The 18,271-nt window shown below is 33.8% G+C and overlaps 1 protein-coding gene across 2 annotated transcripts in view; it reads left to right on the top strand.

Moving 5' to 3' along the window:
• Positions 1 to 18,271, top strand: part of LOC148282313 (protein Fe65 homolog) — a 311,928-nt gene that overhangs the window by 172,330 nt on the left and 121,327 nt on the right. Inside the window, exon 2 of one of the 2 annotated variants that reach the window (XM_088225236.1) lies at positions 17,386 to 17,751. The exons of the other annotated variant lie outside the window; for it this stretch is intronic. Coding sequence (XP_088081362.1) covers positions 17,730 to 17,751 — 22 coding nt within the window. The 5' untranslated portion in view covers positions 17,386 to 17,729. The remainder of the gene's footprint in view (positions 1 to 17,385; positions 17,752 to 18,271) is intronic. 2 annotated transcript variants of the gene reach the window in all.

The raw sequence follows: 18,271 nt of genomic DNA, 5'->3' as shown, positions 1-18,271 counted from the left end.
TGGGAATGAATGAGGGAGAGGGTGCGTGCGTAAGTATAAAAAATAATAGTTAAAAACTTGTAATTGTATTAAAAATGGTACAATAAAGAGCTTAGTAAAAAGTTAGAAACCTTTTTGTTTACTGAATATAAAATTAAGAAACGGAAAAATTAAAAACGTTTTCTTAAATGAGCACTTAATATCTTTCTATATTTAAATAAGATGTAAAAGAGTAAAATTGGAACAAAACTTAAATGCTTGATTTCTCAAAGCAGTGATTTGATAGTTAAAGCTCTTTGTCAGAATACTCACGATTTTAGAGGCAATTTTAAGGTATTTTACGCTAGTATGTAACCGCGTCTGTTTGCAATCGAATAATAAATAAATAATTGATATATATGGTTGTTGATATCCCTAAACACATTTTCGTATCGAATCCGAAGCCAAGAAATGGATTCCATTTGGCTGTTTCCATTAGTAATAAAATCGCGATTGTATAGTTAGGTATGCATATCGTCCTAAATTACATGTCATTATGGCCTGAAAGCTCATTTCGCTTGTAGATAGAAAACTTGATATGTCAATCAATTCCATTATATTTTGATCGTAACTATATGTTTGGATAATTTATATAGCGCCATTTTTGTGAAAATCACCTCAAGGGCGCTGTACAATAAATAAATATCCCAGCACGTCTTGCAGCTACAGAGCGCATGGACGGTTGGGATTCTAGTTCCTCGTCTCCAATTATGACATATAAAAAATACGATATATAGGAGCTAGATCACAATATAGCATATCTTGCATCTACGAAGCGCATGTAAGAAATCTAGCCCCTATTTACATTTAATTTTTTTATTTATTTGAGTTTAAGTGATATTATAAAAAACGAAATAAAAAACAAATTAATAAAAATAGAAGTTAGATTACAACAAGTCGTGCAGCTACTGAGCGCATGGATGGTTGAAATTCTAGACCTCATTTACTAAATTTAGATATTTGATAAATGAAAACATTTACATAATACTATTTATAAAATATGATAGCTAACATCACAAAAAGTCTTGCAGCTACAAAGCGCATTAACTAGTGGAATTTCATCATCATAATAATGATTTTAAAAAGTTTACAATAAAAATAAAGAAAACACAATAATAATACATCGAGCAAAGAACTAGTAAGTATGGCAATTAAGTGGACATGTAACAGCACTACTATAAAATAATCATTTATTTTTTCATTCAATCATAAAATTGCATGAACAAAATTATATTACTGCTTTACTGTATCATCTTTGTATAATATTAGGTATATTATGAGGTATTAGGTGTTAACATGAGTTGTGCCCATTTTTTCTAAATTTAAAAAAGGAAAAAATATGTTCGTCATTCGAAAAAAAAAATCTTCTCTTCCGTACATACACGGAAACTGAACCGCTGTGCGCGTGCAAACCACGAGCCCATTGCCCATTTCACACCTAAATACATTTCGGAAATCGAACACCGAGACCTCTTGCGTGATAGGCAAACGCGCGGACCATTAGATCACGAGGTGGAGTTAAAGTTAGTATTTTTTTATTTTTTTTAATGTTTGTAGCACTAACTTTGTAGTTCATTGTTTCAATATTTTAAAGAAATTAACAAAATTACTTTGTTTTATAAACCACTTTTTTATTATCACAACCGACTAGTTTCGGCAACTCACGTTGCCCTCTTCGGGGTTATTTAATGACTAAATATACATTCGTAAAAGAAACAGTGAGAAGATAAAATCCTTCTCCTCCACTCCTCCACTCTATTTCCTCATCCCTTAACCTTCTTAAGAGCTCTTTTTTTTCTCATGTGTTATATAGTATATAATTTTTCTCTTTACTGTGTAACATGTTCTCTCATTATATTTGTGAAAAACTTTAACTGGATGTATGTACTATTTTTTACATTTTGTATTCTTAAATAACAACTGTTGTTTTTCCTTGATAAATAAAAAAATATATATACATATATATATAATAATAATAATAATATAAAAATAAATAAAAATTAATTTAAAAAAGGATAGAGGAGGGGGTTATTGTGTTTGTGGTGGGGTAGGGGTAGAGGTAATAATTATAATAAAAGAACATATGAGATGTCTCAATAATAAAAAAAAACGGAATTTGCCAAACACATTTTAACTAATAACCATTCATTTAATTTTGAAGATGGAATAGAAATATTACATTTAAACAATAAAACTCATCAATTAAATCATTTGGAAATCCTCTAAAAAAAAGCTGTCAAACAAAATTTAAATATTATAAATAATCAAATTTAAGTCAAAGCCCTATTTTTATATTTTCTATGTAAGGTCTAACCCTACGTTGCACATCGATAGGGACGAGGTTGTCAATGTTTTTAAAGTTCGAGATTAGCAAAAATTTACAAATCTGCTTTCCTTCCATACTTTTATTTGCTTTTAACATATCTTGAAAATTTTATGTTTTTTTCATTATGTATTTTTGTATTATTTAATTTAGTACGGACTATTATTTGGCATATGATTTATGCTCCTATTCCTTACTATAGTATTGAGTGAGTTTCTAGAAAACATATCTCAACTATCATTTCAATTATGTTTTTCTATATATATTCTTTTTCTGTTGATTTCAATGATACTGTGGCGGGTCGACAACGACGGCACGAGCCGAACATTGCCGAACGCCGACGTAGAGCGTACGAACGGGCCAAACCGGCTAGGGAGAAAACTACCGGATTCCGACCTCACCGCACGCGTCTTCGAGGCACAAAATTACCGCCAATTTAGATTTACCAACTTCATTTTATTTTGCCTAATATAGTTATTAGAATCCTTCTTTCAATGTGTTAGCTTCAGTAGTTTAGTTTCGTGAATAAATCTTTGTGTAAAACGTAAGTACCCCGTTTTACTTGCTCTCATTCTGTGCACCCACATAACTTTGTACATCACAAACTTAGGCCACCAACTAGGTGCCTACATAAAGGTGGTAACAACACCACTAAAGTGGTATACCCCGACGTTTGAACACGAAAACACAACATTAAACAATCAATCACGGTGACCCCATTCAAATTCCATAAAAATTGCGCAAAATTTCAGACAGAAATATCTTCGCTTGACAAAATTGTACAACAATTACTTTTTTTTCGGTCGGTACATGAAAAATTTAAAATTTCATTTTTAATTTGATTGCACTTTTAATTTATTTGTAATTAATCAAGGTTAATCTATTTCAAGGTTAACTTATTGTAAGGTTAATTAATTTAGTATAATAGAATTATATTATAATAATTATAATATATAATAGAATTAGATTTTTCAAAGACCGAGCGAATCGAGTGAATTTTTCTGTCGGTAACAATCTTCAATGTAAATGTAACTAATGTAAATGTAATTAATGTAACTAGTGAATTGATTAAACTGTGATTAATTTCTTAACAATATTACTCGGCCGGGATTAATTCAAACAGGTGATTCATAATTTAACTAAAATTAGTATAAACAAACATAATATAATACGTTCGAGCGACTCGCTCACCAAAAATCGCACGCCGAGTAATACATTCCTACAACACATATAAATTTTATTTTTTTTATTTTTCTTGAGTCGAACACACAAACAATTCACACGAACATTTACATAGGGTGCCAGATTGAGTAGAGGTACTTACGGGGTACCGGAAAATAATTGTTATTTATAGTTCTTAAATTTTTTTTTTTTTTTTTTCAAAAATCCGGTACATAATTATTTTTGACAAATATTATATGGCGAGACAAGCGTGACGTAGGCATCCGAAAGTTTTCTCCTTGTGAACGCACTGCGGGAGTAAGTTTTTTTTTTTTACCAGCGAAATCTATCGGAAATATTTTTCAGCTGGCGCAGTCGTTCACAATACTTGCAATTTGTAAAATTTTATTTTTGTAAACAACTTGAAACTATCAAACAAACAGATATTCGGGCGGCTAAGCCGACGAATGTTTAACTTAGTACGTGGACATTAGTATCCATACTTTTTTTCTATATACATTATATTGTGTGACTGTACTATATATGTTTATATTTTTAACCTAGGCTATGCATGTTATTATGTGTTACAGATTTGAAGTTTTACCATAAACATTTTTAAACTTGATATATTGTACAACGGACAATCAAAAGGAATATTAATATTGAGGGGACCACTCAGGCTTGGAGAATACAAATACCTAATAGTTGGAAAATGTGTTCCGCCGTATGGTAAAATAATTATTTAAATTTTCTGTTTTTAATTTTCTTTTCTATAACTTGCACAGTACATACATAACAAATAGTGACTCTGACATTTAAAAAATAAATATTTTTGTTTGAAATTTAAATTTAAATTTAAATTTAAATCTAATAATTTAAACTTAACTTTTTAATACAACTACACTCATTATTGAATACTTTTATTTCAATATTTTAACTTATACTGTAATCATTATTACATACATTTTTCTGAATTTTTTTTTTTAAAAACGAATATTTTTAAACTGTAAACAATGGCTAACAAGGACAACACTGACTTGACAAATATCAACACAGCAAACAACATGTTCCACACGGATAGGATTAGCGTTAAACTACCACAGCTATGGGTGAACAACATCGAACTTTGGTTTAAACAGATAGAAGCACAATTCGAGTTGGCAAACATAGTTTCAGAAGACGCACGTTATAGTCACTTAGTGTCAAAACTTGAACAAACGCACATAGAACAAGTTTCAGATATTTTACTCATGGAACCGAACCGAGCAAAATATACGAGGCTGAAGGAAGCTATAATCCAACGCATGGGCTGTCCACAGGACAGAAGGAGAGAAAAACTGTTTTCTTCCTTACAGCTTGGGGATCGAAACCCATCCAGCCTACTTAGAGAGATGCGGACGCTAGCAATAGGTTTACAAATAGACGAAACGACGTTGCAATACTTGTGGATACAACAACTGCCCAAGACGATCCAAGCGCATTTAGCCATAAGCGAAGATGACTGGGATAGGCAAGCGACGATAGCAGATCGCCTAATACAGGTGTACACACAGGATAATGTAGCGGTAGTAGGTACCAACAATAAAAATAACATTTGTAGTTTAGAACAGTCCGTACAAGCTCTAACCCATAAGGTAGAGAGTTTATTTCACACAATCAACAAACAGCATAGTCACAACAACAATAACAATAGATTCAAACACACAACAAGTAACAGCAGTAACAATTTCAATAACAACAAATACAACAACAATTTCAACAAAACAAGCTATAGGGCCAACGGAAATAACAAGAAAACTATTCTTTGTTACTTCCACACAAAATTTGGCGATCAAGCTAAGAAATGCGTCACACCATGTGAATTTAAACCGCATCTAGCTTCAAAAAACTAGATGGTCGAATCATAGCGGAGGCGGCTGATTCAACCAACACAACACGTCTCTTTGTTAAAGATCGTGATACCGGTGTGTCATACCTCGTTGACTCCGGATCGGAAATATCATTAATTCCTAGATCTTTACACAAACGCCATGGAGAAAAGTCTAAGCTAATTCTCTATGCAGCGAACGGGACTACGATCCAGAATTTCGGAGTTACCACGGTAACACTGAATCTGGGATGTAAACAAATGTTTACATGGAAGTTTATAATAGCGGATACGACACGCCCTATTATAGGAGCAGATTTTCTCCACAACTTCCACCTGTTAGTAGATGTTAGGAACAAACGGTTAGTAGACAATACAAACGGCAAGATAATCAGAGCATTTGACATCTCCACAAACAACAACATAACATGTTCCATATCATTAACAGACAAAACCAACATTTACCACTCACTCATATTGAAGTATCCACAACTAGTAGATATCAATAAACCATACGCAGGGCTGGATAAACACAACACAATCCACCATATAGATACCCGTGGCAAACCCGTTATGTGTAAGACTCGTCGGCTGTCCCCAGAACTACTGAGGCAGGCGAAGCAAGAGTTCGATCACATGGTGGCTCAAGGTATTTGTAGACCCTCCAAGAGTGAGTGGGCCTCTCCATTGCATATGGTGAAGAAGAGCGATGGTACTTATCGCCCTTGTGGCGATTACCGTAGCTTAAACGCACAGACGGTACCTGATCGTTATTCCTTGCCACATATCCACGATATATGCAATGACTTATTTAACTGTAAAATTTTTTCCAAAATTGACTTACAACGAGCATATCACCAAATTCCAATTAATGAAACTGACATTAAAAAGACAGCTATAACCACACCATTCGGGTTATTTGAATTTGTAAGAATGCCATTCGGACTATCATGCGCTGCACAAACATTCCAACGTCACATCAACGAAGTCACAAGAGGTCTAGAAGGAGTACACGCATATATCGACGATATATTGATCGCTTCACCAGACGAAGAAACACATGTGGAACACTTAAAAGCTTTGTTCCAGCGACTTCAAGATCATGGAATGGTGGTAAACCCATCTAAATGCGAGTTTGCCAAGAAAACACTGTTATTTCTTGGTTATGAAATTTCGGCTGAAGGCATCGGACCCTCGCCAACAAAAGTGGAAGCCATCACGAACCTCAACAAGCCAGAAACCATTAAGCAGTTGAGAAGATTCTTGGCCATGGGAAACTTCTACCGAAGATTCATACCACGAGCAGCACACAAATTGATACGACTACACGATTACCTCAAGGGAGCAAAAAAGAATGACAACAGAAAAGTAGAGTGGAACGAAGTCACTACACACGATTTCGAAGAGGTCAAGAACTCGCTGATCAACGCCACTAAGCTTAGCTACCCAGAGGAAAGCAGCAAGATGTCAGTGTGGACAGACGCCTCAGATTACGCAATCGGAGGCGTGCTACAACAAACCACAGACGGCATCAACTACAAACCGATAAGTTTCTTCTCAAAAAAGTTGAACAAGGCTCAGTGTTCATATAGTACGTACGACAGGGAACTACTAGCCATTTTTGAGACTGTAAGGTACTTTCAACATTATCTGGAGGGCAGAGAATTCTGTATATACACGGACCATAAACCACTACAATTCGTGTTTAGAAGGAAAAGTCACGACAAAGAAAGCCCCAGACAACTCAGATATCTAGACTACATCTCACAGTTCAGCACGGACATCAAATACATAAAAGGAGAAGACAACGTCGTCGCCGATACCTTATCAAGAATCGACATGATCGAACAAGAGGCAAACATATCGTTCGAAAAGATCCATAAAGAACAAAGGCAGGACAACGAACTACTCGCACTCTTGGACGACAAGAACACTGCTCTGAACCTGATCAAAACCAACATGCAGGGACAAGAAATCGTCTTCGATCTCAACAAAGGCAACATGCGACCGTACATCCCAAAAACGCTACAGAGATCTTTCTTCAACCAAGTGCATAACCTCAACCATGCAGGAGCCGACGCCACGACCAAGACCATCAGTCAAAGAGGCGTCTGGAAAAATATGAAAGCAGACTGCGCAGCTTGGACGAAGGCCTGCATACCCTGTCAGAAGAGCAAAGTCAACAAACACACGAGGACACCGATCATCAAGATCGACATGCCGAGACAGAAATTCTGCGTGGTCCATGTCGACCTCATCGGACCTTTTCCACCATCAGAGGGACTGAGGTACTGCCTCACATGTATCGACCGATACACTCGATGGGCGGAAGTAATCCCTATCGCAGATATCCAGACCCACACAATCATCAGAGCCATCTGGGACAACTGGATTGCGAGATACGGCGTACCGGAGAAAATTATAACTGATCAGGGTAGGCAATTCATGTCTACGGACTTTAACTTGTTTTGTTCCAGATCAGGCATAGCACACTCCAACACGACGCCTTACCATCCACAAAGTAATGGCATGATCGAGCGATTTCATAGAACGCTGAAGACGGCCATTAAAGCTCACCACCCTGTTCCGTGGACAAAATCGATCAGCACCATACTACTCGGACTGAGGGCCACACTGCGCACGAATGCAGAGCACTCAGTAGCAGAGATGCTGTATGGGTGCAAACTAAAGTTACCAGCAGACATCCTGGAGCAGACGAACGACTACATTGACCCGGACTCCTACACTAGGCAACTGGTAAATTTCATGCAAAACGTCAAACCAAGGCCAGTCGAGCACCACAATAAAGGTAACGTTTTCATCCACCCGGAACTAAAGAGAGCCACACACTTGTTTCTGAGGGACGACAGAGTGTACAAACCCCTGATGCCGAACTACAAGGGGCCCTACAAGGTCATCACCAGGGCGGAAAAGACGGTAACACTGGACGTGGATGGCGAACATAAAAAGGTTTCGCTGGACAGGTGCAAGCCGGCGTTCCAGACAGCGGAAGAACGAGCCAGTCCAGCAGAAACGGAAACACCAACAGAACAACCGGCATACACAACGCGTAGCGGCAGGAGGGTGATACAGCGTCAGTTTTGAAAAACAGATTTCAAAACTTGGAAGGGGGCTGTGTGGCGGGTCGACAACGACGGCACGAGCCGAACATTGCCGAACGCCGACGTAGAGCGTACGAACGGGCCAAACCGGCTAGGGAGAAAACTACCGGATTCCGACCTCACCGCACGCGTCTTCGAGGCACAAAATTACCGCCAATTTAGATTTACCAACTTCATTTTATTTTGCCTAATATAGTTATTAGAATCCTTCTTTCAATGTGTTAGCTTCAGTAGTTTAGTTTCGTGAATAAATCTTTGTGTAAAACGTAAGTACCCCGTTTTACTTGCTCTCATTCTGTGCACCCACATAACTTTGTACATCACAAACTTAGGCCACCAACTAGGTGCCTACATAAAGGTGGTAACAACACCACTAAAATACTCTCATTTAGTTTTTTTTAAACTACTATATTTTAATATTATTTTGTTGATTTTTATGATACCATAATTTTGTATATTTGATTATGTGTGATTCTTAATTTGTATAATTTATATTTTAAAAATTATTTCTGATTATCTTTTTTGCATTGTATTCTTTGGAATTTTTTTATTTATTACATTTACCTTTTTTTTCTAGATTGTTATTCTATGTCATTATAATTTGATCTAATTAATTTCACTGTGTATTTTTATTGTGGCTTGACACGGGCATAGCCTAAAAAGCCTTAATAAGTTCATTAATATCTAACTAGTGTAATTTTGAATGAATAAATAAACACAATTACCCCCTCCTCTATCCTTTTCAACACCCACTGTTCACTGTTTCTTTTACGTATGTATATTTAGTTATTAAATAACCCCGAAAGGGAGCAACGCGAGGTGCCGAAACTAGTCGGCTGTGATAATAAATAAGTGGTTCATAAAACAAAGAAATTTTATTTAAAGTTAGTTATTCAAATAATAATTAAACGTACTTATGCAGAAAGCAGCCAGTCCACAATTTCGGGAAAATGAAATATCGGTGTTATAAGGTCACTTCTCTGTTCTGCTAAAAACAGCCAGGCCGCTTTTATACAAAACACTAATAATCCCCTTCTGAAAATAGTGTTAATCACAAAAATAACATTTCTCAGTTTGCAGAAAACACCCACAGCACTAGATTTTTTTACGGTATCGGTGCTGATAGGAAGATTGATGGCTTCAGAAATGAAATAAATACAAAACTGTTTTAATTTTATAAATTCATTAATTAAAAAATACGTGTTATAAAAAAAATGTGTTTTAATATAGAATGCCACCTCATACATTCAAAGTTTAAATGCGGTTTCATTCAGTATTAGATCTGGCTGTTTTCAGCAAAATACGTGCAGCCAGACTTTAAAAAATCAAAAAAATTCGTATAACACATAACACACTGATTGAATTATTTTTTAGTTATTATAACAAATCGATAAAGTGATTATTTACAATTAAGTACCCTAATATAAATATAGAATAACATTTCCAATACAAAATGGCACAATATACATCAGAGTTTCACTTGGGCTGGCTGTTTTCTGCAAAATGCACATCTTAGGTTGTGTGGTTAGCCAGACTTTGAAAATCATCAAAACGGGTCAAATACAGCATTATTTAATGTATTATAAAAAAACGAATGTTTTCATTATTTATCATTTGTCAAAGTAAAAAACATTCCAACTGTAGTGTAGATTTGATTATTCACTCTCGTCTAAAGTGCTGTTACCTCAGTTTCACTTATCTACACGGTTTTTCAGGGCCAGACTGCGAAACTTCAAAAAACATTCCTTATGGTAAGCTTTTAAAAAAATCCTAACAAAATTTTTCAGTCATTTAAAAAAAAATGACGATTTCAAAATGGAGTAAATCTTTTATTTTTCGGACTAGCATCCCTTCCGCAAACTCTTCGACAAAAAATTGCCATAAGAACGTATTTGACCAACGAAGCGATACGCACCAGACGCGACAAGGGAAGCGGCTGGGTAGGAGATGGGTAGGAGTTTGTGGAGGGACTCCTTGTCTGAGAAATTGAGGATTTACTACATTTTGATATAACTTTTTTTTAAATGACTTTTTGGAAAAGTTTTATTATGATTTTTTTAAAGCTTACTATGAGAAATGTTTCTCTGAAGTTTCGCGGTCTGGCCCTGAAAAACCGTGTATACCTGGCTGCTTCCTGCATAACTTCGACCAATTATAATTAGCGTTGTGACTCATTTCTTTTACAGGATATTAATTTACATAAATCATTCGTAAATCCTCGGATGTCAAACTCCGATAGGTAAAATGAGAAGGTGTGCCATTCAAAATGTCGAGGTTATTTTAATAATATAAAAATAATAAAAATACATACTTCAATATTAGGTGTATTTCTTTCTGCAAATTCTCCTGACCTTGGTAAATGAAACTTATCCGCAAAATTTAATTTTATATGGGTACAGTGTGTTACATTGTTTACTCTCGTGTGGCTATGATGTCACATGAGTCTACAAAGAATACAAGACTTTATATAGCTCTCTTATGTACTCGTATTTTAAAAATAAATCATGGAAAAAAATATATTTTTTTATTTTTTTTATTTAAATCTTAAAGTAGGGCACACATATCATACATATTGTTATGTGTGTTCTAATAATAACATTGTAAATATATTTCATTTATAAATTGTTTATCACATATGTCTTGACCATTATTTTAAATTTTGGTATGTTTTTTTCTTCATAAATATTTTTTTCCATTTTTTTTTATTTAATATTTTAATAAAATAAATAAAACAACTTGGTTTTTAACCACTAATTTTTATTTTCCACCGACCGGTTTCAAAGCAAACAAGCTTCTACGTCAAGGTTTACGTAACTAATGAATTGATTCCTTTTTTTATTTTTGTCATGTTCACTAAATACTACACGTGGACCCAATAAATCAAGTCGTTTTTTACTTACACGGGTGGTAATTTGATATAATTATTTTCGAAGTTAGACAGGAGAGGACTAAAAGAAATATTTTTTATTTGGTTATTAATTATTTTTTCTTATTATGAATCGCTTTTTTAATTTCTAAGATTTCTAAGTTGTCTAATTTTAACATTTTGTTTTCAACATGAAGTACTTTTAGTAAAATTAAATTAAATTAAAAATTAGAGGTTAAAGACAAAGTTGTTTTATTTATTTTATTATAATGAATAACCACAAAGTTAGTGCTTCAAATATAAACTTTACTAAATATATATTTAGTTTTTTTTTTTATAGAATTCTCCTCACTCGCACCTCCTATCTTTACAAGATCTTCATGACCTGATGACTTGACTTATTAGCTCCGTATGTTTAGATTTAATATTTTGTTGACACTGTTAAAAAAATAGAATAAGATTTATTAGTAAATCATATCTGGATTAAAAAGCTTGTGCAGCTTTAAAACTGTTGGGTAGATTTTTTTTTGGTTAAAAACAAAGTTAACATTACAACAAAGAAAGAACATTTTAGAGATGGTAATATAGAAGTCTATGCATCTACAGGGCTAATGACCTGATAATATTAAAAGCACCCCAGGGGAAGAATTCAGTCCTTGTCTACAAAAGTCTGGACAAACTCAAATATTGTTGAAAAACAAAGTTGTTTTATTATTATTATTATATATTTCAACAAGAAAAATATAAAAGTGTTCTTATGATTAACCCAGAAATTTCAATTTTGGGGCTATTTTCAACGAATTTTCAACCATTTTCAAGAACTCAGGGACTACGAAATAGTTAGGTAAATAAAACATTCTTTTAAGTATCCTTCAATTCGGCTTTCAGAAAAGAATCATAAATATTTCTCTGAAAATGAACAACTCTTGAACTAAACAGCTTTACCTAGATTTTCCCCTTGAGGGTTTCTCGTCTATTATATTATATGTGGGTCAAGCTCGTGCAGTGATAAGCTGGTGCAGTGAAAAGAATATCCAGTTGGAATACCATTCTGGCGCGAGTTCAATTCCAACCAACGCCAACGGTGGCCTATATTGTTTTATTCAGTAGGCGTTATCTCCTATTCGCTGGCAATTTGTATTCATGGTGATCCTAAAATGTACACACGAGGTGTGATGAAAGCATTTATTCGTGCCTTTTTAATTTTGTTCTTAACATCTTCAAAACTATTACAAACTTTTAATAACATTAAAATTTAACAGTCTAGAAACAATGAAATATTGCCGTTCAAAAAACCTTCAAAATCAATATTTCACGTCGAGCCTGCCGGAATCAAACCCAGGACCTCGAGGATGACGAACGGGCCAACCACTACGAAACGAAGTGGACTTATCGCCACTTGATTTGCTTATTGGGGATTTTATATCTGAGAGCAGCCATCGAGTCAAAAACATTCGTCTAGGGCAGTGGTTGGCAAACCGCGGCTCGCGAGCCGCGTGTGGCTCTTTAGCCAGTCGACTGTGGCTCACACTGCCTATGTTTCTGTTTTCACGTATATTGTCAACAGGTCCTAATGAAAAAGTTTTATGATTATTGCCACTGAAAATTTAAACACGTGGCGAAAATATTGTAAATGCTGTCATTAAATGCACAGAGAAACATCTTCTCAAACTCGATCATTGAAACCGGAGTGTGAAAAGGTTTTGTTTCCAGAAAAAAAAACAATCTCATTTTTATTTAACCCTTATACTGCTAAACAACGATATATCGTTGTTGTTAATCCCTATCATAAAGTTCCAACTAGACTGATGCTGACGTCATAATCCCAAAAGGGTAAATGAATTCGGGAACTGCTTGTTGCACTTAACCGTCAGTGGTATAAAACATTTTCAAAACATACAAATTACTTATTCGACGGGTTATCATTTAGTTTCGTACCTATTTCAGCCCCACGGAAAATTTAACACAAAAAATGTTTCTTACGCGCGGTTAAAATTTGAGCATTAAATTGTACGGCAAAGTTTCTTGAAATGAATAAAAAATATTTAAATAAAAACGAACTACTTTGAATGACGTCACTTGTTCATATGAATCAACCAATGATAAGAGGATTGTGGAAGATTTCCGGTTTGCTAATCGTCAATGGACCAATTGACAGAACTAACCGAGAAGAAGCGGAAGAGAACTTGCGACGTCACACGCGGGTTAATGTCAGAAATACAAAAATTTTAAAAGATCGTAGCGCTGATAATACGATACATAAAAATTTAAAAAGCTTTGTCTAATAACATTTTTTTTTTAAACCACTAAACATCTTCATTATAAATTTACTTATGAAGTTTAAATTCGCAGTGCTTTTTAAGAAAGAGAAACGACTAAAACACAGGAAACATCTAGCTAGTCGGGACCTGAAACAGTGAACTTTTTTACATTGCAAAAACAGTCAAATGAAAAATAAATTAATGTTAATAGTTAGTTTTTTAATCACTTATATAATATTTGAAGAAAATAATTGCATTCGGTGTTTTTCCCCGATTAAACCTGATCCAATAATTAAGAAAATATTGATGTACTTCCGTAATGAATAACTAATTAAATACTTTACTTTTAATATAATAACTCTTATCTAGTGAGGTCCCTATATCACCGAAAACCCCATAATTAAGAATATAAACAAATAACTAAAGAGCCATAAAACATAAAAATAATTCACCACGGAACCTAATGATTGTCAATTAGGACTTGAATATTAAAAAAATCATTTGTTCATTTATATAATGGGTGCCCACAGCAATGGGAAATTCAAATGTTTTAGCTGTTCATTAGGTAGTAATTATTACTCTACTAACAAAACGTAATTATTACTATACAAACTCTATTCTACAAACAAAACGTAAATGAGGTATATCAGCTCGATATTGATCCAAAAATACTTTAGAAAAAAGCTTCTTCGATTTCGTGCTCTTCGTAAGAGTCATATTATAAATTATTATCACTATCACTTAAAAATGATCGTTATTGTCTAATTCACTTTCGGAATAGGTTTAGCTGCTAAGCCTCCGAGTTTCTCGGTGAGGTACTATTATTTCTTTATCACTTTCACTATCCGTTATCATTTTGAATGATATATTTTGTAAATTCATTCACAATAAAAAGGACGCTTTGCAGAGTAAAATTATTAGTTAGAGTAACAAAGTAAGATTAAATATATTCAAATGTAAAAAATATGTAATTTACCTAAGCTGTTTGTAATTTCGGCAACTGTTGTCTATCTCGCTCAATCCATTATGCGTGAACTAGCTATTAGTAAAACGGAATATTTTTCTTAGAAGAGATATCAATTTGTGAGACAGTTGTACAAAAACATTATTTTTTAAAATTATATTATAACATCTACCAAGAAATATTATCACTTCTTAGTACATTTACCGGTTACTTTTAGTTTCAATCTAAATAACTCCCTACAAACATTTGGACATACTCAAAATATTGTTGATTAAAATAACTTGCATAAAAAAATTTAAAGTATTTTTAGGCATTACCTAGGTGAAATAATTTATCCAGGTGAAACTCACCGACATCAATAAAGGTTTCAGCTCTTTAGTTTGCAAAAGTCAACAGATAGAAGAGTTGAGGTAATGTAAAAATAGTCATGAATGTGGATGTGTAAAACATACCCCTAAAATAGTGAATATTTTGTAGTGTGTAAAGTGGTCATTTAAACCAGCCAATGACAGATCATAAGTCCTGTAAATGCCTAGACTTCCATATTCCCTTGGCAAAAATGTTTTCCCTCTCTGTTGCAATTAATTTCAAGATATATTTTACACAATTTTTGTTTAGCATGCATTGATGAAAGTGGTAGGTTTGATAATATATAACAGAGCACTTTGCCCCAATAAGCAAAAAACTATCATTATTATTTCGTTTCAATAATAACTATTCAAACAATGCGCCTTGAGATTGCTGTACGAGATCAGTTTTGTTTGTTTTTATTTTCAATTAAGAAAGGGTTTACAACCGCTGTACGAAAATTGTCTATTTGCGGCACGAATTGTCTATCTCGCTCACTCCACTGGGCTTAAATTAGATATTTATGAAATGGAAGATTTTTCTTGGAATTGCTTTTAATTTTTAAAACAGTAGTGTGTTTGGAAAACAACGTATTCGATAAAATATTTTTATTATGTATTAATAATAAGATTTCTGATTAGATTCTTGAAAAACTGCGTAGCAGCGTAAGGGTTAATCTATTATATTAAAATTTATGTTTTTTTTTTGCCTAAATATTTAATTTTAAAATAATGTCTGAATTTCAAGAGGCGTAATCTGCCGGTTGAAAAGTAATTAAATTTTAGTTGTATAAAACTTTTTAGTATATTTCTATTAGAAATGCTTTCGAAAATGATTGTTTTTATCTAATATTTTTTTATTGGCGTGATTTTAAAAGAATGTAGTTTTAAAATGGCAAAAGCGTATAATTTTTAACTTTTTATCAGACTGCAGCCTTAACGTCGGTTAGAATTACTTTGAATTTGTCGAATTAGAATTCAAATCAATTTTCAATCATCCAACACAATGAGAAGTAAGGGGTGCTTCGATCCGGATATCGCCCTAAAGAGGGGCATCCCTATTTCCCCGTAAGCATCGCCAACGCCTGCGCAGCCACGAATAGATTGGTGTTCCGAACAGTGACGACTCCAAATCAATCTGGATTCGAAATCCGTCTGCTGATTGAATATCCACTCTCTTGAATGATGCCTCCAAAGTACTTGAACTAGTACTGTCGGATGATTTATGTTAATGCCGATTCAATTACCACCCCGTGATTAATACCGGTTCTTTAAATACCGATATTTCGGTTATTCTCAAAATTCAAGTAAATTTATATTTTTCACCTGGTTTATATGTTTCTTCAAATTTCTAGTAATCGAGAGACCAATTCTAATATGAACCGGGTTGTGGGTTCCGTGGTAGTATTGTGGACTCACGGGCCGAAGGTCCTCGGTTCAAATCCCACTTTACCACAACACAGTTATTTACGACTTCTACGAAATAGTCTGAAAATGTAAACATGTGTGTAAATATTAAGAAATCAATTATTTATGTTATAAAAATTATAGCTACCAAATATTACTTGAACATAATCAAATTTTTAAAATCATCTCGGAACATTTTTTGCGCTATTTTTGCATTTAAATGACTTAAAGGGCAGTATCATCAGCGAATTTGATGCATTTTGAAAATTTTACGTAATTGTCTATTGAATTACAATATATTAAGAAATTTTTCGGTTCCACAACTGATCCTTGAGCCGATCCCATAGACATAAATCTTTTATTACTAAAATTTTCTCCAATATAACTTGTCCCTAATGTACACAAAGCATTTTAATCGATAAGTAGAGATGCTTTCAGTTTCCCTGAGACTTTCTGCTAACTCATAAAACATTTTTGAACCTTTGGGGTATTTTACCTATTGTATCTTGATTCTTATTTTATCAAAATTTTATAGGTTGAAATACAATCAATAATAAAATAGCTTTACCGATGATGATTATTGAATTAATTTGATTAAAACAATTGCCGAATGTGTTTTGTAGGCAATTTCAATTTGCGGTTTTGTATACAAAACAGTTTTATCAAGAAGTAAGAACAAAAAAAATATATATTCAAAATATATATGTATGTATGTGTTTATGTAAATATTTTTTTTTAATTTTTCTATTGTTTAATATTGTGCCTGCTTCCACTTTCCAATATGTTGTATCCCAACTCAACACAGGGCTCTTGGCCCCATAGAGTTAGGGATACGTTTTTTTTTGTAATATACATATATGAATATGAATGTACATATGAATAAAATAAAAAAGTAAATAAAATAAAATATGGTACTGGGGGTTTAAACGAAATTAAAAAATGGATATGGAATGCATACGAAAAATAGTGAATATTTTTTTTATTATTCGGGTAATCAGATTGTCCTAAATAGTTTAGAAGTGCCCAAAATAATTTAAATCAATTCACAGGTACGGACTAAAGTGATAATCGGACAGATGGTTTATCCTAGCTAGTAGGAGAATTAACAGTGAACGTTGTAGACAATAAACTTGTGAAAAGTAAAAACATTTCTAAAAATAGATCGCCTGGATTGACAGTTGAAAACTTACAAAAATGAAGAAGCTGTGATCTTTAAAGCTATCCAAGACGTTTTTGGTAAGGTTTAAAATAATCAGTATACTCTTGGAAAAAGTATTAAGGAGTGCAGTCTCGCATGGAGTCAAGAGTCGAAGAACTTTTGTTGATGCTTGTGATGCTTACGGTGTTGTGAATTTCTCCGCTTCTGGCCGCTCCTGTCCTTCTCCTAGCAGACATGGTGCTTCATCAGACAGCCAGTGAGTATTCTGTGGAAAATAAGCCATTTGACTTATACTTTAACACATAATTCACTAACCTATTTGCGTATTCTCTCCCAAAGAGGCATGTAGCTAACTGCTTTGGTTCTCAGAATTAACTACGAAAATCCGATAACCTGAGGCAAACAATAGTACCATCAGTATCTCAATCACAAATAACTATCGACGTACTAAAAAGCGACGTGATAATAATTTCTCACCATGGTTGTTTATCGTATTCGCAATCACAATGGAGCATCCGAGAACACCTAATATTAAATGTCAAAATATTTCAGTTTCGCGAGGTATAATCCTGCTGCGCAATCACATATTTGAATTTTATTGGTGTAAATATGGAAAATATTCTAAAACTGCTATTTTTAATTTATTATTTATTTTGCTATTCATTTCATTTAGCCGACGGTTGACTAGCCAAATGTCAAGAAAAGCAGTCGCCATAGTCATTGTAATTTAATTTTCACTCTTTTGTATTAGATACTCCTTACTATTTTGCAAATGC

This window comes from Micrasema longulum, unplaced genomic scaffold, assembly GCF_059751315.1.
Source record: "Micrasema longulum isolate JH-2025_06_02 unplaced genomic scaffold, ASM5975131v1 h1tg000340l, whole genome shotgun sequence".
Taxonomy (NCBI): Eukaryota; Metazoa; Arthropoda; class Insecta; order Trichoptera; family Brachycentridae; genus Micrasema; species Micrasema longulum.
The sequence above is the reverse complement of the archived record's forward strand: the minus strand, read 5'-3'. Positions and strand labels throughout refer to the sequence as shown.